The sequence below is a fragment of the Poecilia reticulata genome, linkage group LG3 (genome assembly GCF_000633615.1).
Source record: "Poecilia reticulata strain Guanapo linkage group LG3, Guppy_female_1.0+MT, whole genome shotgun sequence".
Classification (NCBI taxonomy): domain Eukaryota; kingdom Metazoa; phylum Chordata; class Actinopteri; order Cyprinodontiformes; family Poeciliidae; genus Poecilia; species Poecilia reticulata.
This window is the reverse complement of record NC_024333.1, coordinates 10,412,732-10,438,816: the sequence shown is the minus strand read 5'-3', so window position 1 is coordinate 10,438,816 and position 26,085 is coordinate 10,412,732. Positions and strand designations below refer to the sequence as shown.

Here is a 26,085-nt window from a genome sequence, read left to right as displayed (position 1 = left end):
TGAAGCTGCTGCCCCCGCGACCCGACCCCGGATAAGCGGAAGAAAATGGATGGATGGATGGATGGATGGATGGATGGATGGATGGATGGATGGATGGATGGATGGATGGATGGATGGATGGACGGACGGACGGACGGACGGACGGACGGACGGACGGACGGACGGACGGATGGATGGATGAACTAATCATAATAGTTAGGATTTACAGCAGAGTGTGAGAGCTCAGAAATATCTCTCTTAGAAAGAAAACCCTCCATCTTTCTTTTAACTTTCTTTTCCTACTTCTGAAGTATAATGGGATATATTGTCCCTTCTATTAAATGTAAAACAAATATAGTTCGCTTAACCAAATCTCTATAAAATAACACAACCAAAAATAGTAACTATTTAAATGTCATATTCCAAATAATAAGTTATAAACAAATCCTCAACAGTATGTAGTTTAAGAAAAACATATTTTTGGCAACTGATAATTGATTACTTAATTGGAGTCAGGATGGCACATAATGTGTGACTGGAGGTCAGGAGGTAGGGTAGGTGTTCATAAATTACCCTCTTACTTTAGATTTAGCCAAAATCTTAAGGATAAAGAACTTTTAATACTTCTGCTAAGCACAGTATTTACAAAATAATATAGTTTCTGTCCTTCCTGTGAGGTGCTTTAAATAGGTGTCTTTAAACCTTTTTCTAAGACGTAATGAAGGTAAACCAAAATCAAATAAAAAAATACTTTATAAATCCCAAAGGGAAATTAAATAATGCAAACAATAAAAATAAGATAGCAAACATGTAAACAACTATGGGTGAATTTCATAGAAGTGAAGGAAGTTTTGAGGTATTTCAGGGAAATGTGACTGATTAATTGTGGTTTTGGAGGAAGAATTGAGTGATGAAGAAGAGGAAGCAGGTTCAGAACCAGTTCCTTGGCGTTCGGGCTATATTGTTCAGGAAGCGATGTTGACTCAAATAAACCAGTTACTTTTAGGTAGTTATTGAACTATTCCAATACAAAACAAACAGCAGAAAGAAATACACATGTTTGTACTCAGAAGCAATTAAAACATGTTTATTTTTCAAGTGTACCTGCGACAACTGCCGGACGGTGCCACAGGTTATCGAATGTCAAGAAATACAAGAAGTGCATTTCTTCTTCACCAGGTTTTAATAAGACACAGTAAAGAAATAATCGTACATGAACATTTACCCGACAAGCAAAGTATGTCTTCATTAACCATAAATAATCCCAATTTGAAACAAATCGAAAACGTGAGTGATATTAAGCCTGTCCTCCCTTAGACATTTTTGAACATGTCTGTGTTTAATAATATAATTTACAAGTCTTGATCCACCAGAAAGGTATTTGGCCCCATGTGCCTTCACCAACCTCATGGTGAAATGAAGTGAAATCCTGTGTGATGGATAAATCTAATCTAATCTAATCTAATCTAATTATTCTGAGGAGCTTGTAATGTTAATAAGAGTTAACAGTTCGAAATAAAGTTTAAAAATAAATAAAACACACTTACAAACATCGTTGCTAGGTAACGTCAGCTATTTTCTCATTTCCGTAGTTCATTCAGTGACCTTCCCGGCAGTCAGTGCCAGCTCGTTTTAATGGTTTTCTGACTCAAAAAAAACAAAAAACTTTATTTGTGAAATTATGGAGGATTCTGCGTGGATTTTTATGCAAAGACTTGTAGAGAGGCAAGTGCACGAAGAGTTTGACGTGCCGGTGCCGAGACATTTAGCAAGAGATGTGAGGAGGATGCAGATATTATTAAGGGAGCCACATGCAAATCAAAACATTCTAGAAGCCGTGCGGATCTGGTTGTGGCGCGTTTTGCCTATGTTTCGCCATCTTTTTATGTGGTAGTGCCCTCGTTGGTTGGTAAGTTAACAAAACCACAAAGCTAAATAATGTTGTTTTTTAAAGACTGCAGTAGCCATGGTGCCCTGTTGGGTTCCCGCCTGACTGCAGCAGTTTAAATAGTTTATTGAAAGAGTGTAACAATATTCCGTGTCCTTCTTCTGCAGCGGCTCTGGAAAAGTTCTGTGCCAGAGGGAAGAGGAACTCCGACGACACTTTTATTACACCTGACTGTCCTCTGCAAGACTTTTCTTTTTTCGTCTGACATACTGCAGCTCCGGTATAACGTTGAGTTACAGTATGCTCTAAACCCCACCTCAGCGGAAGAGTTTTTTGAGGATCCTTATAATATTCACATTTTCCTCTACTGAGATGTAGATGGCATTTAAAAAAAAATCATAAACTTCTTGTCTCTCTTACATTTGGTCTGCTTTTCTTAGACAAGGCTGTATGAAAAACCTAAACATAAACTTTTTCTGCTCCTTTGATCAATTGGCAACCTTAATGAAAACTGTTTCAGTCACCTTTAAATAAGAGCAACAGAAAACCATTTATACTGGGTTTTTTTTTTTTGCGTACTAACAAATAGTTTTGTAAAAAAAAATATATATCTGCATATGTATTCTTACCCTCTATAAAATTTCATATTAAAATTTAAGATAGTAAAAATGACAATGGAAATCAATAACTGAAATGAACCTTATATTTAAAAAATATATATATGAAAGGCTTAAAAAAGAAAACTTACATTGTCATTTCTATGTAAAATGTCTTCACACCAGCATTTTTCCACTAGCAAAAACATAGTAAATGTTCAGAGCTGGTGAAGCATTTTTTGCTGGCACCCCTCCAAATGAACTTTGAAAGCTCTGGTTCAAGAGTGTGAGAAACCCACAAAACCTCATGTCATGCTACTGCAGGAAGGTTCTCATGCTAAACCTAAACCAGAACCAGAGTGAATTAGAATCCCCATTTTTAGCATACTCTAAGATTGCTCAGTTTAACTAACTAAACTAATAGTTCTTCTATAAAAGACATTTTAGAATAAGTTTGGGAGACAAATGTTTGTTTAAATCCAAGTCTTTATTTCGAGACAAACCATTAAGAAAAAAAATTTAAAAATCAAGTGAAACAGGACACATTAATCACATGTTAAACAGTGAAGCATTTGGAGGAAACCAAAGGAAACTCCATAGCAGTGAAGGTGAAATTAAGAAGTTCTACTCATTTTGATGGACTAAACATACATCAGTCTGCTGTCCTGCCAGCAACTGGTCAAGTGTGAGTTCATCATAAAAGCTGCAGCTTGAAAATTAAACAATAACCTTCCTTGTGTGTGTGTGTGTTTAAGCCAAATGTAGAGATGGGCTTTAAACCAGGACAGTCCTGCTAAAGCTTTGCTGAATAGGCTGAGGTTTCCTGTTAGACAATGAGGCAGTGCAAAAATGCTCTTTACTATTAGTGTATGTTTCAGGACTTAGAACTTTATGGCTATGCTACTTCAGACAGCTTTGATTTTTATGGGAAAATAACCTTAAGGTTACAGTAACAACAAAAACTACCTAGCTTTACAAAGATGGTCTTACAGCGTCAAAATTTATCTTGTGATTCTTGTTTGTTATTTAAAGCTTTGTATCGAGTTGACAGATCATCTGCCTACTAAATCTTTCATCAGTGTTTTTCCCCTAGACTTGCATGTCCCTGACTAAGAGCGGGAACACGTGTTTTAAATGTGATCCAGACCATCGTAACGTGATGGGAAGTAAGAAGCCAGCACCACACCCGTCTCCCAGACATCCTATCCACTAGCCCTTAACGACACATTAAGTTTAGTATTTAATTTGCAAGAAATGCACCACCACCACCAACAACAAAAATCTATTGCATCTGTAAGCTGTGTAGTCTGTAGTTTTCAATAATATTAGAAGATGGAAAAATATGATCATTACTTGTCCAATCAAGACGGTCTTCAAAAGATTTACATTTTCAAATGTACAATGCTGGAGAACGTTACGTCCTAAAATGATGAGTTTAATAATATGTAAACTTCTTAACTTTTATCGTATTTTCCGCACTATAAGGCGTACCGGATTATAAGGCGCACCTTCAATGAATGGCCTATTTTAAAACTTTTTTCATATATAAGGCGCACCGCATTATAAGGAGCATAGAATAGACACTTCAGTTTGCCAATTTACACTTCAGTTTGCCAATTTGTTCCGTACTCTATTACTACACATCCACATTTGTAAAGCAGTGGTCCCGAGTACTTTATATAGTAGGCTGCCCCAGTCATTGTTTCACTCACGGTGTTGCGATATTGTGCCCAACTGCTTTCTGGGCAACACAGACCAACCGACATGCTGCCGCCGCAGTCTCTGTCTCTCTTCCCCTGCCCCTCCCCCTCTGGCTTTAAATGTATTATCAAACTTTATTAACAAACCAGCGTTCTGACAACTATCCCAGCATGCACCGCGCACTTCTTCTACAGGGGAAAATGAAGTCGGCGGCTGCTTACCATAGGTGCTAGACCTGTTGTGGCTCAATGTTGGTCCATATATAAGGCGCACCGGATTATAAGGCGCACTGTTGGCTTTTGAGGAAATTGAAGGTTTTTAGGTGCACCTTATAGTGCGGAAAATACGGTACTTATATTTATTAGTTAACACATATCTGTTTCAAAGGGAAAATGGGATTCACATAGAGCAAACATGTAGTGAGTCAATAAAATAAAGGAGAGCAAACAAAGTGCTTATTATTCATGGAAAATGAGTCTTTTGCCAAACCTTGTATTAAAATATCTAACAAGTGTCACCAGGGAAATTTCCCTATGTGGTTGCTTTGGTAACTTCAGTGAAGATGAATTAATCAATAGGAACTATATATCCCCGTAGCAGTGACTAAACACTCTCCTTCAGGAAGGCACCATCTTGCAGGAGTTACAAATCCACAAGGATGAATTTATGCCACAAATTCTCCAAACAGAATTTAAAATTCTTTTTTAAAAAAATAAACTAAGTCTCTGAAGCTGCCTGGCAGAAGGACATGACACCATCTCAACATATGTGCTAATCTCCAATTCTAAAGTGCTAATTAAGAATAAATATTACTGAGGCGTCTGCTGTGTTGTTCTTTTTTTAGCAACATAAGAGACTTTCCTTCCACTATGATAAAGCCGGTTTGTACAAATGTCTCAATGCAGCACTTGCACAGTTTGTGTTAATGACGCCATCTAGCAGCCAAGATAACTATGACAAAAATGGAAGTGAAAAGTTTAGGGTTGAAGGCCACAAAGATGGAAAAGGAAAGAGGTGGAGGAGGATGGACGAAGGAAATCCTACTGGGAAAAAAGACCACCACAGCTTACAATTAATCAAGACATCAGAACAACTCAAACCTACCTTACATGTATTTTTGTACCCACTTAAAAACACCAAAATAAAGTATTGTATATAGTATTTCTGTAACCACAAACAGCAGAAGAAAGATACCATCCATCCACCCTCATAGTGCAAGACAGAAACAATCTGTATAAAGAGCTGCGTTGCTTAAGAAGAATCTCTGATTTTGGACCTCCAGTTTTTGGCTCTTTCAAAGCCATTTGTGCCATTCTGGAAGTCCATCATGGCCTGGTGGATCTCCTCCTGAGTGTTCATTACAAACGGACCTGAAAGCCAAACAACTTAAATTAATACACTGAAAGCTGTGGCCAGAATTCCTGCTAATAACAAAGGGATTTCTTCGTTTACTGAACAGTAATGGAAAAGCAGAGAACATACCCTGTTGTACCACAGGCTCGTTGATCGGCTCTCCAGCAACCAGCACAAAATGAGAAACTTCAGAGCCCTGGAGATAAAGACAATCCATCATCTTTCTTGGAAAAAAGGCTAAAAAGATTTCAAGTAATAAAAATAACACAAACTTAACAACAGGTATTTTAAAATGTTAATTAAAATTAGATTAGATTTATGATAAGCAATAAATTAGAACACTGTCAACCAATCTACAGCAGGCTCTTCCTATTGTTGATGTGTTGAGTGTATTATTGTGCAATCCAGTGATGTGCAGTCAGGGGAGGCAGGTGAGGCTCTGCCTGACCTGTCATTATGGAAAAATAATATATAATAAAATAATTTCTAAAGATATTTTCACCCTGTGGTGTGTACTATAAAGTACCTATTTTTCATTTAATTTAACCAAATCTGTTGTTATTTTTCTTCAAAAATCGCTGAATTTTCTCATTTTCTCATTCAAATGCTTGGAAGTGAAGCCGGTGAGGCAGCATCGAGCCTCACCTGGGATTGCGCAACCTCTCGCTAACTGCACTGGCTGCCATTCTATGAGCGCATGCTCCACCTGTCTGTACGTCGGCAATAAAATGGTTAAAAACATTTAATGTATGAACAGATTTTCCATAATTTAGCTTATGTATTAAATGTACTGTGTTTTTATTGTCACCAACTGTGTGTGTAACGTGTTTCCTGTGCTGAGGAGCGATCATAAACGGCAGAGAACAGATTCGAGGTGAGGCAGGCAGTTCTCGTGGCTCATCGCTGGGGGCGCTCATGAACCCAGACATTGTGACTACACAACTGCAGAGTAAGAGACAGTACAGCGAGCTAGCCATGCAGTAGCTGCGCTGAAAACGTGGTTTTGAGTTGTACTTTAAGGGTTTCTCCCTTTGCTGTTAAGCACAGCACGAAATTAATAATATCTACATGTCTAAGTTTGACTGAGATCACGGAATTATTATGCTGCCGCGGCGCAGCTAAGCATCACATGTTAAAGAATAGTATTTTTGCCCTCCAGCATTGTACGCATGCGCGGAATTTCCTTATGTAAACACTAACATGCAGGGGATCTAGATTTGTAAACCCGATTATAATTAAGTCGGTACCTCACCGCACGTCACTGGATAAAGACCACCCAAGTTTAACTTTCAGGTGTGACGAGGTTTTTGCAAAGAGGAAACCAAGAAGAACATCAAGTCCAGACCAGAAAGAATGCAGACGCAGACCAGTACCTCTGGAATAGTGATCTTTGGAAAGACAAATCTAAAACTAAAGTATTTTTGACATGTTTTGTGTAAACCAAATGCAGCACTCCATAAAAAGCGCCTCAGAGAAAATGAAATGCACAGTGGGTGAAATGTCATGGCTTGGAGATGCTTTGCTGCAGCAGGAGCACCTTTTAAGGAAGAACGGGGATGTTCCTAAAAATGTAGTAGGTCATAGAGTTACAGCAAACTGGTAGAACTACTAATAAATCTGAGACCAAAACCCCAACTAAACACTTTGCCAAGTGTTTAAGACAGTCTTAATGGCATTTTAAACAAAACAAAAAAAAACCCCGTTGTGGCTGATGTCAAGTCTTTTTCTGATAAATGTTTCATTTTTGACAATAACATCCATCTGACAACGCATGTTTGTGGGCAAGGTCTCAAAGTTTGAAGTTTTATACCTTGTTTTCAAACTTGACACAATCACCATCTCCAAACACCACAGTGTGATGAGACTCCACCGGCTGCTGCTCCTGATCTGGGCCTTTAAAAAAAGTATATAAATATGTAAACAAAAATAACAGGCATTTAACTTTTTATAATCACATTATTTATATCAAGTGTAAACCTCTGTGAGGTCACACATTTATTGCATACACTTTCTGGCTACTTCATTTAGTCCACTTTGATACTATCGGGTTGTACACTCTTTGCCATGAGAACTGATCTACTTCATCGTTGCACAGAGACAATGAGACTGAATACGACGAGAAAAACAATAACGGCTCTCCTGGATGCATTCATCAAAGTCAGCTGGTTCTGATTTAGGTCAGACTACACACAGTTAGAGACTTGAAATCCAAATAGCTGCTATAGTCTCAGCATCCCTTCTTATCCTCTGGTGTCAATAAAACATCTGGTTGTGATTACAGTCAATTAAGTAATTCTTCAGGATAACAAAAGGACAGTAATCAAATGTAGCAAGATTTTATAGCAGAATATTAAAATCAGTTCACATAAACCAACAAAGCCTGTGAAAATAAGTCCAGTGTCTGGAAGAGTCTGTTCTCATGCAAAAGGAGTTCCCTGATCCTACAATGGCTACCCAGTGAGAAACATCAGGAGTTTCTCCACCAGGTCAAGCGGTTACTTAGGTATATAACAGTTAAATTGCATGTTGCTGATATGCAGCTTGGTACGGTCATATTTTCTAGATATATGATTGATATTACAGCAAAACTAAAAGCCCCTTTAGTAAGTAACAGTAACAAGTGGTCAAGCTTTAAAGTTGAAATGTATTGAACCTTCTGGTTGGATTTAAAAGGCAAGCTGTTGTTAGTCTCAAAGCACTCACTTATTTGCTATGTAGATTTTTCAGTAGGAAGCCAGGTAGTTTATATTACCCACCAAAGCATGTTGGTCCAGCTCAACCTGCCAGATACATTACTATTTGTAAACAACATTTAAACTATAAAGTTTAGTCAGAAATACTTCCAGCAAAAATAAAAAAGTAAAGAAAGTTGAAAAAAAAAAACAAATTCCTCACCGACATGAATAGTTCCAGAGAGAGTATAAATGAAGGTGGTCCATCCTGTCAAACAAAGAAATGTTATTAGTTTACAAAGGAAACTGCAGCTTCCATTACCTGCAATAAATGGTTTATTGAGCCAAACTCAAAGGTAACAACACTAACTTGGTCTCGATCTACTGAAATTAGAATATAACAGGTCTGTATTGTCCCACAAAGGAGAAATTCAGGTGTAACAGCAGCATCATATATAAAAGTTCAGCAATAAGAACAGAAGTAGTAATAATAAAATACTGTACAAAACTATAACAGAAAATACTGTGCAGTTATTAGAAATGGGAATATAGGACTCGCGATCCAAGAGATACGTGACAACAGTGGTTACTTTTCCAAAAATGTCCATAAGGTGCATCATGTGTACTGAGCATGAAAAAGACAAATTATTTACAATACAGTATTTGAGTGTAAAAAAAACTAGAGAAGATATTAAATGTGCAATGAACATTTTTACAAACTTACTAAGAGGGGCACTGGGTTTAAACTGTCGAAATCTAATATATTCAAGATTAAATCAAATCAAAAAGCTTTATATAAACTAGGTCATTTCACAGCATGGATACTTCCAAACCTGAACATTTATAATAAGTCTTAAGGGAACAACTAGATGTTTGTGAGTAGCTCTGCTCTGATTCTTTTGTCATTTCCAATCCATCTCTGGGTTGTACAACAATACAAGTATTCTCTTACCAGATGGGACTGGCTGCACATGCATGGCCCCGGCCTGCAGCTGGAAGTCCAAATACAAGGTCGGTGTTCTTGTGTAAACCTTAGACTGTATACAAGAAAAAAAGCATATAGTAAAAAATGCACAGATATGCATGTTTTATTTCGTACTAATACGTTTAAATTACAACGGCCCATAGTAACGTCATACTATGGGCAAGACATCATTACGTATCTTGAGTTTGTTTTTCATAGGAATCAAGTTTTAATCTGTGATCAACACCAAATAAACCCAACATTTTCATTCCCCAGGAGCTCCATCTGGGTTGTGAGCTCACACTGTAAAGTTTCTTCTCAAAACATATTCAAATTTAACACGCCTTCATATTGCATCTCAACTAAACAAAGTGACTGAGCTTTAGTACTGTCGTTATGATAAATAAAAAGAGTATAGGGAAATAAATTCAAATCAACGTTTTCTATCAGTGTTAAATCTGTGTTCAGTATTTTATGGGTATTTTGCACCAACTATGCATTTTTGGGATGTGTGCCAGTCACACACGTCCCAAAAGTCCACGTCAAATTATATGGACTAAACAAATTGAGCTGGATTCTACATTTAGGCAAGAATATAAAAGGCCATTTCTTCGTCCAAGAGCTCTGTACTACACCTTCTCATTAAAAGTATGTAATTATTTCAAGCCAACATGTTTTTATCATTTTAGGAAAGTTAAGATATACTGTTCTTTAATTGAAACTAATGTTAACTCTTGGTTTTGGAACACAGGAACTTGCTGTGTCTTTTATGCTCTTGTTCATATTATGCTCATATAAAGGCACTTGTACTTTTCCAATCCACTGATCCTCTTTATTTACCAAAGCTGCTATGTTAACATTTCCTTATGAGCCACAACGTTTTAGTTTAATCTGAAGACTAACAGTTATGTGAAAATGTGATCATGTTGTCTTAAAATCAAGTAATTTGCCAAATGGAAACATAATTTCAACCATAACTTGTTCATCTTCACTTTCAGCCTCACAGTCGACCACAGTTTGTCATCAGTTCACACTTTCTCAATCAGACGCCACCTCAGAATCCACCACTGTTCACATATGTAGGAAAACAACTAGGAGACGCCACAAAACTGCGAGTCATCATTCACATGTCAAAAGAATCTGTTCCTCATTTCTAGCTTCCTTTTTCCAAACAATCCTTCCAACCACCGCGGTCAAACATTGTGGTAAACACACTGTCCTGTTCAGCAACACACAGACAAAAAGGCATATACTTTTAGGTATTTGCTCATAAGATTAAAAGAGAAATTGCTTCACTTAAAAATGTCTGCTCCTGCTTTAGGTTCAATGGCTGAAATATGAAGATTCTCTCACAAATGAACACACACCTTCGCTCCCAATGCTTCTCCGGATATTACGGTGACTGTGACCCCACCCTGGCTGCGTTTGGGGATCTCTGAGCTTTTAAGCTCCTGGTATGCTGGTTCAATCATCTTTTCTTGTTTTCGGAGGTTCACCCACAGCTGCAGTCCCACCACTGGCTCCTCTGACACAGGCATCTCAGCATGGACCACTCCCCGTCCTGCTGTCATCCACTGGCAGACAATGACACAATTTCTCTCATAATATCAGTCACAAAATGTAAACATGTAACCCTGATGTTGAGGATGTTCGAAAATGTTGAAGCTATAATGTTAAGCTTATTTTGAAACTGTGTTTGTGTTAGATGAATTAAATACGTCCATCTGCACCATTAGCACTTACTGCGGCATTAATGAACTTTAAAAAGTAAACACTGAACATGTTTTTTCTGACATTTACTTAAGAAACATTTTAAGTGAAGCCACTAATTGTAGAACCAGTAATCTGTTAAATTTAATCTGAACTGAAACTAATACTCACTGAAGGTGAGTTTATACAACTGTAACAGTCGTAGTAGTGTAGTCTCATACCACTACTCTAAAAGAAAAAAGTAGGAACTTCAGCATAAAGGTGTTGACAAACAAACTGCTTACAAAGACCTAAAGTTTTTGAATGATTTATTCCAAAGAATTGTTAATGATTTTATGAGCTTTCAGGAACTTTCCTTGCAGGCAGTTACAGTCCTGTGCAGAATTTAGTCCTTCTATTATGTAATTGACTAGGTGCCTCATGTCAGATTCAGAAATTAATCCACCATGAGAAAACATTTACTCCTCATAGGTTTAAAAAAAAAAAAAAAGATTCAACAAAAAGTTTTGGGATTTCTGGTAAAAACCAAGTGAAACATTAGGTATTCACCAGCTCCTCTTTTCTTTTACATCAGCTAGTTATGACCTTTTTATATTGATATAATTTCTGTAAATATTCATTGAAAATCTGAAATACATTTATACGAGAACCACCAGCCAGTTTTACTTCATAAAGTACTAATAAAGGTGAAAATTACAGGTGCAATGAAACATTTATCTAAAACCTGAGACAGATGTATGGCTACATAAGTTTGTTGTTTTTTTTCTACCAAAACAAAACTTTATTTGAAATTCTCCTGTTATAAATGCATTTTGTTTTAAGAAAATCTTTTAGCTCTTTATCATATTCATTGTTTTGTTTCTGTCTTTAACAAAACTATCCTAAAAAAAAGAAAAACTAAAATGCTTTGGGTCACCTGCAGCTTTCATGAGTCCGCTGAGGTACACTGTGTGTTGACGTAAATTCAGCTGGACTTGACTGAAACTCTGTTTCAAATTGTGTTTGTTGTACCGTTTTAAAAACTTTATTTAATAAACAGTCCTGATGGCATAATATCTAATTAGCAGGACTTTGCATGATTATAAAGCATATGTGGTAAAAAAAAATTAAGGTATTTGTAAGCTACATTAGTTTTTATGCTTTTGTAGATTCATTCACAGTGATAATAGTAAACAAAATCCTGTAAACATCTGAAAGAACAGAAATCATCATTTAAGGATGGCAAATTTACTGATTGAGATAAACAGCTTTAAACAATGCTCATCAGCAATGTCAAAAGTGCTGGCAGAAAAAATTACAATCATTTCTTTTTTGCCTAAAATACTTTGCAACTTTATAGTAACAAAAGAATCACAAGTCAATTATTGACTAATTATTTTTCAGTACTTGTAAATCTCCAGTCGTCAGACGTCCAGAATGACCACAAAAGTCCTCATGGGCTGTGATTCCCTCCAAAACATACGTGACCTAAGACACAAAAACACACACAGAAAAAAGCCACAAATTAAAGCTGTGGTTAACTGTCAAAATGATTACATTAAATCATAACACACAAATTAAATTAGTTTTTTTTATTCATATTTTTGCTCTCTACTTTGAAGTTGCTAAACTATGTCTCTAAAGTTGGATTTTTGCTTTTACATTCATATCAAATCTGTATTCAGTAAAATATGTTGCTTGTTTTTTGCTCATTAACCCTCTTAACTGCACCTCATCATTAGGCTATAAAAGGCTCCTAAAGTCAAGGAATGTATAATTGGCGAGTTAAAAAACAAAAACAAAAAAACTTGCCAACTCTATTCCTAATGTTCATGCATTCACTTCAGCACAGCAGGAAGAGAAACGCAGAGCTTAAGGTTGCAGGCTCAAAGTTAAACATCTGTTTTAGGGAGGGAAGCTCGAGCTCCAGCAGTGAACTGTGTGTGAACCATCTGCACAGCTGTGTGATTTCAAAAGCTGTGTGAGGGTCGGCTGTGTCCATTGCCATTCATGCACAGGGAGATGGAGGCTGCATATGCAAAATCAAACACAAACTGGGGCTTGGAGGTGTCTGGGATGTTGATGGGAATTTACGTTCAGTGTTTTCTGTTTGTTTTTAATAGATTTACTTCAATACACTCAGAAAATTTTATTTACTAGTAAGAATTTATTATGAATGATCAATAAATATGAACAGTACTGAAATGACAGAAAAATCATTAAATCATAGATTTTCTGATGACACAGAACAACTTTTCCATTTAAAATGTAAGGGATTTTTTTTCATGCTGTCATGTTGAAATATTTAACTTAATAATATGTTAACTGACTTCAGTTAAGATTATCCGTAATTCAAAATGCCAGAAAATATTCAATACCACTGTCCTGGTGTATGATTTTTGAAAATGTGTAAACAGTGATTCTTGAGAATAGGGACAAAACAGGATAAAGCACAAAATTTGAATAAAATATACACAAAATATTATTTTTTCAAATATCTGACTAAACTAACCTGGGTCATGTGAGCTCAACAATGTATATTTTCCAGGTATTTGCTGAATATTTTTTTATTTTAAACATTGCAGTCGGTGGATGATGCCTGTAAAAGCCTTTGTCCAGGAGCAGAACTCAATACATTATAATAGTTTAAAATAATTAAAGAAATACTAAAATTATATATTATGACAATTAAGTATAAGTAGTCATATAAATAATTATAAAGGTATCAATACATTTAATTAAAAATCATTTTTATATATTTTCCAACTCCATTAAAATTTGTCCCTAGTTTTTGTCAACACGTCAGAAATTTAAAGAATGTAAAATAATCAGGCATTATTGGGGGGCACCAGAACTTCTGAGGACCCCATGACCTCTTCCTTTCTCTTCCTTTGCTAAGAGGGCTAGTTAGCTCTGGTTAGCTTAAGTTATTCTTTAGTTTTTTTCTTCTTTTTATTTCTAAGTTTTTTGTCACAACCATGATGTGTCAACACCATAACTGACAATTTACAAAACTTTTATGAAATTTTGTGAAATAAAAGCTTAATTTTAGTTTACTGTAAATATTTCATGGACCTGATGAGCTACAATATAGCCTCCTTCAGAATAACATCATATACATTGAGGCAGTTTGGTTTTTCGTCAACTCCGTCAGATGTCAACTCCAGCAGAGTTTTTCTGACTCTTTCAGTGAAATTGTTGTCAAATCTCACTTAAATGTGCAATTAATTCATTTTAATGTATTTTACATAAATTGCATTACTTCACATGTACCAATTTTTTCATTGTACTCACTAGTTTGTCACCACCTTCAGTTCTGTGTCAACTCCGTCAGATGGCCTTTTTGTTGTTTTTTTTTGTTTTAAATATTTATTTTGTTTCTTGAGAAGCATTTGTCTGCAAAATGAGTAAAAATATCACTAATAGGGTAATTAAAAATTATTTTTTATTTATTTTTGTCAGATGGTGATGACAACGTTTTAGGTCAGGTTGATTAAAAATGTAATAAAAAAAAAATGCAACTGGGAGCTTGTACCTTAGCATCTTTACATTTCCAAAATCTTATTTGTCATATTTGCATACATAAGGTTGAGAAATAAAAAAAAATTATGGGAAAATTAAAACCCATTTTGTCCCTCTTCTCAAGAATGACTGGTGAATGACTGAATAGAATAATGTTGCTTCTTGTCGCCATCTAGTGTCTAAATATGAGTTTTACTATTTTCTTGTATCTGGGCTTGGCTGTTCTGCTCAGTTTGACCCTTTAAAAGGAAAATGACTCAGCATTTTGGTTACTTATATGATTAAAAAAATGGCAGCACACATATCTATTCACTGTCATGACAAACAAATGTACATGGGATAAAGTGTAAGCTACCAAAAATGAAATTACTCATTCAATTTTTCTAAATAAGTAATACTGTTGCTTCTTGTGACAATCTAAATATGAGTTTTGCTGTTTGCTTGTATCTGGGCTTGGCTGTTCAACTCAGTTTGACCCTTTTGAAAAGACAATGAGTCAGCATGTCAGTTAAATGGCAGCACATTTACAAGTACATCTGTTTTTCACCATCATGAAAAACAGATGTACTTGTGACAAACTACCAAAAATTAAATTACTCTTTTTTTTCTTTTTTTTAAAAATATAAATAATAGGCTACTGTTGCTTCTTGTTGCCAACTAGGGTTTAAATATGAGATTTGCTGTTTACTTGTATCTGGGCTTGGCTATTCTGCTGTTTGACCCTTTTCAAAAGAAAATGACTCGGCGATTCGGTTACTTTTATGATAAAAAAAGGACACATATCTATTCACTATCATGAAAAATAAATGTCTTTGTGACAGTGTAAGCTAAATGAAATTACTCATTCCTTTTTTCTTTTAAATAAGTAATACTGTTTTTGAAATAAGTTATACTTTTGCTTCTTGTCACAATCTAGTGTTTAAATATAAATTTTGCCAATTGCTTTTATGTGGTCTTGGCTGTTCTGTTCAGTTTCACCCTTTTAAAAATAAAATGACTCAGCAATTTGGTTACTTATGTAACTAAGAAAAAAGGCAGCACACATATCTTTACACTGTCGTGGAAAACAATATAAACTCCCAAAACTGAAMTTACTTATTTCATTTTTTGTCTAAATATATGGAAGAAAACACATGAGAAAATGGCTGTGCTTAAGTTGTGAAAGTAAGATAACCTAATGCTTTTATAAAAGACTCGAGATGTCCATTGCTAATGTAAAGACTTTGGTTTGGTTTTTGAAAAAAAAAAATTCCTAAGAGGAACAGGAAGTAGTAAATACTAAAACTCCATAATATATAAATAACCAAAATAACCAAAAATAACCAAATTTCAAGAATCCCAGTTTTCAAACGAGGGCTGTATAAACTCTTTGTTCTTACCGTCTCAAATCCTCTGTGAGGATGGTCTGGAAAACCTGCCGGTTTGGCCACTTTAAACTCATCCAGCATCAGGAAAGGATCCAAGTTTCTTAGCTTCAAGTAAAATACATAGGAAATATTCATAAGTGCTACTCTTGAAGTGTACCCAAACACTGACAACTGATCGATTTTGCTTGAACTTACTTCCTTCCTACCAATGCTCCTTCGGACCCGAGCGCCGACTCCCTCCGCTTGTTCCACACTGAGAACGGTCTTCAGCAGCTTCCTCACAATCATCTTCTTTGTGCAGATTTTCACGAGACACTGCAAAACACACAGTATCCTTTTGACTTTTTGAAAGCAGAAATGGCAACCATTTGTAACTGTGCCGTAACTTTAGTCTATGGTTCTCAAACTGTAACAAGTACCACATCATGCACTTGAATCAACTAATCAAAAGGTACATAAAGGACATCAATTGTGAAAAACTTATATAAGGAAAAGTCCAGCGCTGAGAGAAATGTAAAACTATTTTTCAGGATTTATACATGGTAATATGTTTGCTGATGTCGGTTGCATTGTACTTTTTATTTGCTGCAGTTATAGACATACATATTGGATTTTCAGGTTACTGATTATTAGAACCCTCAGGCTTTCCTGCCTGGAATTCTGACTTTACTATTCTGTTTTTATTTTGTTGCTAGTCTCTTTTGTTTTCCGCTTGTCTTCTTTTTTTACGGTATAAAACTTTAAAGTTTTAGATAATAAGTTGAAATGGAACATTTACATTATTTCCAAAGACGAATGTTTGCTTTTTATCGGTCCTTCTTTGTTTGTCATACGTCCTTAGTAACAATCACAACTGAAAAAGTCGAAATGCTGTTGTACAAAATGTGCAAAAAAAAAAAGGCAGAACGTATGCTTCAATACAGATTCTACAGAAATATGACATGAAGTATGATCAGAAGTTTTCAGTTGGACATTTCATAATAAATCGATTTAAAATAAAATGTTTAATTCAACCCAGCATTGTCCGAAATGATGGCATAGCATGCAGTCACTGATAAATAGTGGATGAACCAGTGTTACAGCCGTGCCTGTATTTTCGATGGATCAGCTGATCATATCAACTGCTGATGAACTGCTGTAGTTTCTAAAAGACAAAACACCCTGTAGTAATTTCACAGCAAAGGCGCATAAATTGTCACATTATCTTTATTGGACGTCCAACCCTTTTCGGCGTCACTTCCCCATTTGCGGCTAAGGTACGCTGCGTAACAATAAAGGCTTGCTGTAACTGCGGCTGTTTTATGGACACATAGTTTAACACCTACTGCCAATAATATCTCGTTAAGACTTGCCAGACACATTGTGCTCAATAAAGCAATAATGTAAAGTTTGAACGGTTCCAGTTTTCCGTGGTTTAAAATTTCCACCGTCAGCAGCAAAAACTGAACCGAGCCATCTGCTTCCATTGTGAATCCACTCACCTGCGTGTATACAAAACCTCACCGCTTTCGTCGGTTTGTAGTGTTTAGAAAGCAAATAATTTCAAATTATTTAACCTCCCAAGATTAGAAGGTGGAAGTGAAGGAAGGGGGCGGAGCTTAAGACACGACGACACGACGGTCAAGGTAAAAGAGGAAAACAAGATTTAGCAAAAGTTGAAAAAAGGCATTTTTAAAATTGAAATACATTTAAATAGTTGATTTTATTTTATTTGTAAATAATCTTTACAAAAAATTATTATTATTAATATAAAAAAAAATTTACCAAACTGTATGGAGTTGGATAAAATCACTTATTTGTTCTGTTGGTCTGTTTTTTCCAACAAGGGCAAGCAACACAATACCAGACGACAACACCCCCACAAAGAAACAAAACTGAAATCAGAACAATCACAAGAAAATCAAAATAATACATAAATTTCACAAAATTTTTTTTTTTTTAAATTAACATATTTGAAAACATTTAAAGGTGAAGTTCATACCATATTCAAAAGGGTCTTCTGATTTTTTTTTCTTTTTTTCTTTATATTTCAATCCGCAAGTCTTCTTCTGCACAGGAGAGGGCAGACTTGGTGGTTTACTTTCAGACCACTTATTTTATTATGTGACAGAATACCATTTGACCAGTATTTAATGCATATTAGTCTCATAACCAGTTGCTAACATTAAAGCCAGAAAAGTCCTTTCATCTGCTGGATATATTCTTCAGTTTTGGATTTCCCTTTCCCCATTTCAGAATTCTGTCCTCTGTCCTGCATCTGATGGCGCATGATGTCCTTGGCAATTCTCAAGCTGGCAGCCTGTCCACCAGCTAGATTTACAGCATGAGGACCAACCTGTGAAGGAATATATAAGACTGAAGGCTCCTGAACTCAGAACTACAGCTTGTTTCATAAACCAAGATTTGCTTACTAAATGCAACAAAAGTGTTTGCCTACCTGAAGAGCAGAGTACTGTCCCATCAGATAGAGTGGGCATCCTTCTGTCCATTGTAAGCTTTCCAATATACAAGGCCACCCATCAATCACCTTTAAAGTGGAAATCTCAGATGCATGTCAATAAACCAAAAGGTTTGTCCAACTGAGACTAAATTCCAAAATTATAACACAAGAGTTAGTTTGGAAACCTGGCCCACCTGGATTGGGAAATGCTTCATCATGTCGGAAAGCAGTGGATCCTGTTTGACGTCAAGTTTGCAGCCGGTGGCGAGCCAGATCCTGTCCCCTGTCCAGTGGTCTCCGGTGCTGAGAGACAGATTCCAGGATTGGGACCTGTAGCACCAGCTGGCCTCGTTCACCTGCACAGTGACCCAATTCAAGTTAACCTTAATTCACGAATAAACCTATTGACTTCAACTGGCAAAGTCAGCTCATTGCTCATCTTGTTATAATGTAGTGTTCATCCAAGCATTTGTTTATCAGCCACATGAAAATTTTTCAGAACCAATCCAATAGCACTCTGCAGGAAAACGGTGAGCTCTGCAACATTTACTTTAGAATGACTTAAAGAGCAAAGAATCAAAGAAATAAAAATGAATGGCAGGAAAGTATGCCTTATCATCTATTTTTTGCGCAAAGAGCAAAGTGAATGTTAACCAAATTTGTTCAGTGAGTATGATCAGAAAAAGCTGTGATGTTCTTATGCACATTTTCTGATTTTACAATCAGTTTTATTCTAAGTTGTCTCAGATATGTAGTTACAGGTTGCATTACCTGGCAGAAAGTCTTCAGCTCCACCTGTCCGCTCTGTATAAATGGCTGCAGGTGGATGTATGCCTCTGGGGTGATGGCGCCCCCTTTTCTCGCCTGCCGAATCATAGCCAGACGTTTGTGAAGGCTGCGTTCATTGTAGAACTGCCTCAGGTAGGCCTGGCCATCCATCTTGATGCCGTGCTCCACGTGGGAGTAACGGCCTACCAGGCTCTCCACGTCGCCAACATCAAACTGTTTCAGCTACGGAAGAAAGGTTGAACACGGCTATGTTTGGAGACCAAATTTGCCATCATCACAGTGTTGCTTTTATTGGTTGATCCACATGCTGTTTCACGCAGCCACTAGACCTGCAGGTGTTTTCTCATGACCCATGTGACGTGGTCGGCCCCTTGCTGCAGGGCAATTGATACGACATGAGCGCTGGTCAGACCTCCACCAACTACCATTACTCTCTGTCCTGCCTCACATACTACATGTAATGGACACACATAGTCATACAAATCTTGTGAAGGAACTCTGTAGATCAGTATCAGTGTCTACCTTTAGAATAAATCTAAAGGTTTCATGTAAAAGCATGGCTTGAAATAAAGGAAAGATTTAGAGAGCAAAAGTTATAACCTCCTTGGAGTTCACTCTATCCAAATGAGAAATCTTTCTTACCTTGACCTGAAGAAGTCTCCTCCTGTCCTTGACAATCCATTTCTTGGAGCCTTTTCTTAGAGTTTGACAGCTTGTGCATGAGATGAACTGTGTGTTGCAGTCGCCCCTCTGGGAAACTTTCCTCAATGCTTTTTGCCCATTCGGGAATGTTTGACATTTGAACACGGGTTGGACCTGTTGCCAAAACAACCTGCCGGGCTTTTAAGACCCTGCCGTCTTGAAGTTCAACGCAAAAGTGTTCAGTCTTCTTTCCTGGGTCAACTTCCACCTGTTCAGTCTCTCTTTGGGCTTCCTGTTCTTCACCCATTCCTTTTCTGTCCCCAGTCACTGGGATGATGTGTTCGACTGTTCCCTTCAGCAAAATTTTGTCCAATTTGTATCTCTTCACCTGCATGTTAACAAAAATAAATACATTTATCTGTGTGTCTTGAAATCCTTCAACACGCAGAATCTTGATGACTGAAGTTCAGAGGATAAAATAATCATTTTATAAAATAATGCCTTGCAACGTTGTACCTCAAAACAAACAGCATTGCAACATTTTATGAAATGAAGCTACTTCAGAGAGACAGGAGTGACTTTAAGAGGCGTCTTTATTTGTAAATAATTTTTCTGACCTGTTCTTTAAAAAAATCCACACTCAGTTTGGTTCCCGGCAGGCTGAAGGACAAGCTCTTCTTCAGCGTTGACGTGACGTTCAGACGTTTCCTCTCCCTCTTGCCAAGCCGCATGTCATTGAAGAACGCATTTTCATCCAGAATGTGAACACGGTCCGGAAGGCTGTGAAGCTCTGCTGAACGATCATACTTAAGGACGAACTCCTGAAGCGCATTCTGTCACATAAAAAAACATGCAGGCTGTATTTGTATTCCTCATTTCCACTTCAGGGGAAGTTATGTAAATACCTTATTTAAAGGGTCTGTGTGCACCAGTGTGTGAGAGCGCAGGTGAGGGATGTGCAGGGCTGTGAACTGGCTCTCCCACACACCGGCCCACTCTCCATAGGTGTCCACCACCAGGACACTGAGTGGGGGGCAAACATTGCTTTCTGATGTTGTTGGCTTTTCTTCCTGCTGTTCAGTCATCTGTCCTGCAGAGAAGAATGATGTATGCATTTGAACCAATGTTTGTTTTGGGGGTTTTTTCTGAGATTTTTTCCTATCATAGCAAATACATTTTTCTTTGTGCTATGATTTAAAAAAAATTTAATCAATCACAATATGGGGGACAAATAAATAAATGAGAAAACAACTTTTTTTAATCATAAAAAATTATTTCATCGAAATGTTTTATTTGTCCTGGGACAAGCGTTGTCATCCATGCATTGCCCATGTACTGTAATGAAAGAAAATTAGCAACAGGGTACATAATAATCCCTGGTTAAATGTTAAAAACCACAATATAATTCACCTGGTTCATGTAAATTAAATTAGAAATACAACAAGGATAACCCACCACGTTTCTTCTTGGTTTCTGAGCAACATGCTATGACCACGCTGGCGACCAAGAACCTGTTATTATGTTCAGCAGAGACATAAAAGTACTGTCAGAATCTGTTGAGTTTTACAAAAGGAAACCTGAAGAGTGAACCATTTGGTAATTTCTGGAACTCAGGGAGAAGAGAGTAGTACTAATACAAATTTTTTTTTTTCTTTTATCATTTATTATACAGGTCTATGATGTGTAGCCACAGAGCCTGTATGATTTTTGACACAAACCTTCTTTATTTTTGAAAGTTTAGCTTTTGCCCAGAGATATAGGTGATCCAGGGGATCATAGAAAATTCTCATGTGAAAAGGACTTTGTGGTGGCTTTGCACACTTGCATCACTTGCATGTTGAACTTTAAGAGTTATGTCTTTGTTAAGGTTCTGTTGGTTTTAGTTTTCATTTACTTCTTTTCTTTGACCAGTTCCTGTTTTAATTTTGTAATCTGGTTCCTCTGTACATCCTTTGTGTTCTTCTATTTCATAATTTGTTTTTCACTCTTGTTTCTGAATGTTAATTTTATCTTTTTATCTGTAGTTTGAATTATACAATGCTGGGTTGTGTTTTTCTGAGAGATTCTGAAATTTCCTGGTTTCTGTGGTATTGTGTTTGCAGCCATTCCTCAGATTAGTTTCCCTCAGTTAGTTTAGTCTTTTAGTTTCCCACTCAGCTTCTTCCACTTGGTTAACTTGTCTCTCTAATTCTCTTTGCTAATTTGTCTAATTAATGATTCCTTCAGTTTCCTTCACATTAAGTCACTAAACATTTTTCAGGCAGCAGGTGAGCATTTCTATATAAATCATTAAAAAGCGGCAATTTATTAATTAAAATGAGAAATTCAGCCATTGTGTGGGGCATGTTTGGCATTGCTGTTTTAAGAAAGAGTTCATCTTATTGTGGCAGCTGTCTCCTTCCTTTGCATTATTTTCTGGAGAATAAATGTTGATTGTTAAAGAAAATCAAAACTTGTTGAAGTTACCAAAACTTGTGACAAGGTTTACGACTCTATTAAAGTTCTAAAAATGTATATTCCTGATTCTTCTTTAATAAATTAAAGCAAACATGTTGTACCTGCTGTCGTCCTCCTCTTTCTTCTTTCATTACAGCGTTTGTGTTTGAATGTCTCAAGGTTTGAGAGAGGGAGGTTGGAGATACCAGAGTCATCTTCCCGGTCAGAGTCTTGATCAGGGTGAAGGCTGTTGAGCAAGCTCACCAAGGTCAAGGCATGGGGGCCACTTCCTATTATTAACACATCGAGCATGTCTATCTGAAACCAAGACAGGAACAGACAACAGGACATGACTCCTTATGCTGCTAGAACCCAGATGAGGGAAAATAGTTGAACATTTAGAGCTAGTTCATCAACCGAGTCATAGAATCTCCCCAAACTGAAGCCCACTCAGTTACTGGTGGTTTATTTGGATTAGCGAGCAAAGTGGTTTAAAGTGAACACATATTTATTTTCAGTAATAATATCTGATCTGTCCACTTAATCCCCCCGATCATATTTCAGAAAAGGACAGAAAAAAAAATCCATTATGCAACAAAACAACACCATCATGCAGAATCTCAGTGCAGTACCTGGCAGACTTGTCACTTTTCACCTGCTTGGAGGAAAATTTTGAGCTTCTTCAAGACGGGCATTATGCAGCGGACGGCGGTAGACTTGACGTTTTGCAACATGTGTCTCTCATGTAATTCAATCTTCTCCCATTTGGACTTCCCTGGCTCAGAGGGGAAATCCCAAATTAACTTCTGTAAATGTGCTCTTGAATAAATTTAGTAACACATGCAAGCACTCCAGTGTCAACACATCAAAACATTGTAAGAAATACCTGCTGTCTAATTCATCACATTCACATGCAAACATGACTCTTAAAATATTTTACTGATAATAGCTTAAACAACTGCCGGCAAAGAAGAAAAAAAATCCCTGTTAAAGGGCTTCATGCATCCAAGGCCTTAAAGTTTAGATGATGCAAATTTCCTCAAGTTCTTCATCTCCTTTCATGGTTGAAAGACTGCAGCCTCTGTTTTCGTGACACGACTGATTTCATGCTGCAATAGTGCATAGATACATTTCCCAATCAGAACAAGAACAAGTAACGAAAATCCCACATATGATGCTTTTAATTTAGGAAAATAGTGTGTATGAGAAGATGGATGTTGTGCAAAAACAGAATACCTACGGAATTCATCCAAGACATGTTAGCTGTAAAACTTCACCTAACCCTAATACTGAGTAATTGTTCCAAACATTTAAAATGTACTTTTAGTACAGTAAAGACAGGTGTTTAGAGAATCCAAGTTATGTACTGATTGCCTTACGATAAGAGAGACATTGATAGATACCTTTGATCATCTAAATAATCTCAGTATTTGTTCTCCATTCCAACTCAAATCCTGCTTCAAATATTCAGATTGCATGTTTGATTGGTGATGTCTTGGGTTTATATTTAATTAATCACTGGTCCATATTAGAGTGATCATGGTTCTATTAATGATTTCTTAAGTGACTAAATGCCATAAAAAATCTTAGTTCAATGTTAAACGTGTGAAAATTGTAATTTTGTTAATAAATCCTTTTTAAAATGTTAATCTCATTTCTCCTCTCATTTCAGTTCGTGGTTTGTCAGGAATAGATGTTATCTTTTTGACAGACTAATGAACAAAAAAGTACTTTATTTAATGGGCATGAGTTTTGGTACATAAATATAATGAATGTATCAATCAGTTGCTTTAGTTGATCCGCCTTGAGGCAGAATGCTTCTCTGCATACTGATTTTATTCATGCATCATGTGCAACCATGACTTTATCAACAGCCTTTCACCACCGTACTGAATAGTTATAGATGGCATCTGAGACATTTATCACACTGATTTCATCAGTTGTACCTTGTCAACTACTCCCGATTACTTTTGATTGGCTTGAGCAATAACGTTAAAATAAAACATAGAAATAATTATTAAGTTCGCCTTCAGTGACTAAAGTTTAAAGAGGAAGTACAGTAATATTTCCTCAATATTTCCCATGCAATCTGTGACAATACAAGACATGTTCTCATTTCTTCTTTTCTGTTTTGGTTTCTATAAAGGCGACTTACGGTTACGTTATTTTGAGTGCTTGCAAAATAACCACTCAAAAATAAAGGCTGGTTTCCTTTAAGATGTTCTCTGTTTTATTTGTTAGCAGCACATTCCAGCACAGTGTTGTAGAGGGTGATAAGATCACTTCTTTAGGAACCTCTTCTGCTGGCGGCGGTTCATGAAATAGTTTTTTATTATTACAGTTCAACGCCTGTTCTTCCATGTATTCAATGAGTTCTGTTTTCTTAACCAATTCCACATGATACCCCCTCTTCAGTGAATGTTTATTGAACTTACTTCCTCTTTATAGATCAGTTCCTCTTTTCCAACTGCTGGGGCTCCCCGTATCTGCTTCCCCTTGTCCTCAGCAGTTCAATAGGCAGCTAAGCTTTGACAGTCGACCGTCGCCACCGGCTTCCTTCAACCTTCCACATCATCAGCCAGAGACTCAGCCTCCAACATGGACATGGATGTAGGTTAACTTAATACAGAGCATTGTTATGCTGCATTTATTCACACCGGTGACTGAGTTGAAAGAACTGAAGATTATTTTTTGCTTCTGTATTGCAGGATTCCACTGTTAAGGGGAGCGTGTTGGTTCGACACCAACTCCATGAGGGGAAGCACCACTACGAAGTGGAAGACGTGGTGAAGTACAAAAACAAAACTGGAAGGAAAATGTTCATAAGGTATGATTTTTAATCTTTTTTCTCAAAACAGCTTGATTCATGTGAAAACATCTAACAATCGTCGGCTTGAGACAACGATTTGCTCTCAGTCATAGAGAAAGTGGGATTAATTTATGGCTCTGCATCAGATTTATGACCACATGAGGTTTAATATCATAACAATGACCAATGAATGAGCCAGGATTAGGCTTCAGGTGTGACATTATTATTGCTTTTTGTATTTAATCATGTTTCACTTTTATGGAAAATTTAAATAAAATAAAGTAAATCCATTTAAAAATTAGTCTTTTCAGGGTACATTTAATAAAACACATGAATGTATTTAATTCATTAGTCCCATCTACTATTTTGACTCTCTTTAAAGTTATGATTTCTGATTAAATTGAGTCAGTTTATAATGATGAGAAGAATTTCTAATAATTCACTTCTTGATGTGGTTTAAGGAAAGCACTTTGATTCATTCATGAATATTTTAACTCACTTTAAAATATGGATGGAAATTCAAAAGTTTATCTGCAGCTCACTTTTCTGTTAAAGTGCATTAATAGTGTTGTTTGAAAGATGTTTTTTTTAAATCAGGGATTTCTTATAAGATTTTTCTAAATATTTAATATGATTTCTTGAACTTTTCCTTTTCATTTCCCTACTTTCGCCAGAAGAGGAGACAAGCTGATGGAGATAAATGGGGTTGACCTTGAGGACTTGGAACCTGAGGAGCTGGCCAACATGATCTCTGAAGGAAATCCATTGCTGGTATGTCAATTGGCTCTTTCCAAAAGAAACTGTGCCTTGTAAACCTTAAATGCTTTAGGATTTTGTAACCTTAGAGCCAGAAGTTTCCATGTATTGATTATGTGGCAAAACTGGATGAAACCACATGCCATAGTTTTAGATTTTTGTCAAAACTTTTACAAACCGTGTTTCATTTTCTACCATGACATAGTTGTGCACTACTTTGCCCTGGTTTATTAAAAATGGGCTAAGAAATCGCACAAAAAACAAAACTATGGAAGTAAATATGTGCCATCAGAATTTGAATAAAAAATGCATCTGAAACTTGAATGTTGTATATTTGTGCTTACTTTTTCAATTTCAAAATTAATTCAGAATACAATTTTGACCTAAAAAAAAATTCAGTGTCATTATTTGTACACGTTTGCAATTTTCATTTGTTAAAAAAATTCACATTCCTATTTCAAAGTGATGAAATTTTCAATATA

The 26,085-nt window shown here is 36.4% G+C and overlaps 4 protein-coding genes across 8 annotated transcripts in view; 2 read left to right on the top strand and 2 right to left on the bottom strand.

Moving 5' to 3' along the window:
• LOC103462023 (uncharacterized) overlaps positions 1-2,286 on the top strand; it is a 4,614-nt gene extending 2,328 nt beyond the window's left edge. Inside the window, exons 1-2 of one of the 2 annotated variants that reach the window (XR_533255.2) lie at positions 1,522-1,888; positions 2,035-2,286. Coding sequence is in view for 1 of the 2 variants with exons in the window: in XM_008404486.2 (XP_008402708.1) it covers positions 2,035-2,132 (98 nt within the window). In the remaining variant the exon portion in view is untranslated. Of the gene's footprint in view, positions 1-1,521; positions 1,889-2,034 lie in introns of those variants that run through there. The other variant, XM_008404486.2, reaches the window with a different exon arrangement.
• A 2,965-nt stretch (positions 2,287-5,251) lies between these two features.
• pir (pirin) lies at positions 5,252-17,359 on the bottom strand. Its single transcript, XM_008404488.2, has 10 exons — positions 17,213-17,359; positions 15,927-16,046; positions 15,744-15,836; positions 12,250-12,330; positions 10,521-10,727; positions 9,142-9,226; positions 8,413-8,457; positions 7,328-7,410; positions 5,647-5,713; positions 5,252-5,534 (listed from the first exon to the last, which is right to left on the bottom strand). The coding sequence occupies exons 2-10, from the start codon at positions 16,017-16,019 to the stop codon at positions 5,416-5,418; spliced, it is 873 nt and encodes a 290-aa protein (XP_008402710.1). The 5' UTR covers positions 16,020-16,046; positions 17,213-17,359; the 3' UTR covers positions 5,252-5,415.
• Positions 17,360-17,432: 73 nt separating this feature from the next.
• LOC103462025 (uncharacterized) lies at positions 17,433-22,761 on the bottom strand. 2 transcript variants are annotated; one of them, XM_008404489.1, is made up of 10 exons: positions 22,671-22,761; positions 22,161-22,356; positions 20,508-20,692; positions 20,220-20,435; positions 19,603-19,990; positions 19,290-19,411; positions 18,943-19,182; positions 18,366-18,527; positions 18,169-18,258; positions 17,433-18,066 (listed from the first exon to the last, which is right to left on the bottom strand). In XM_008404489.1, the coding sequence occupies exons 2-10, from the start codon at positions 22,348-22,350 to the stop codon at positions 17,896-17,898; spliced, it is 1,764 nt and encodes a 587-aa protein (XP_008402711.1). In that variant the 5' UTR covers positions 22,351-22,356; positions 22,671-22,761; the 3' UTR covers positions 17,433-17,895. The 2 variants fall into 2 exon arrangements, with proteins under 2 accessions (XP_008402711.1, XP_008402712.1); XM_008404490.1 differs by having other exon boundaries at positions 22,161-22,352.
• A 1,796-nt stretch (positions 22,762-24,557) lies between these two features.
• The window catches only part of LOC103462027 (uncharacterized), a 9,986-nt gene continuing 8,458 nt past the window's right edge, over positions 24,558-26,085 (top strand). For 2 of the 3 annotated variants that reach the window (XM_017303852.1, XM_017303850.1), the window contains exons 1-3: positions 24,558-24,648; positions 24,747-24,865; positions 25,522-25,618. In XM_017303852.1, coding sequence (XP_017159341.1) covers positions 24,637-24,648; positions 24,747-24,865; positions 25,522-25,618 — 228 coding nt within the window. In that variant the 5' untranslated portion in view covers positions 24,558-24,636. The remainder of the gene's footprint in view (positions 24,649-24,746; positions 24,866-25,521; positions 25,619-26,085) is intronic. The other variant, XM_017303851.1, reaches the window with a different exon arrangement.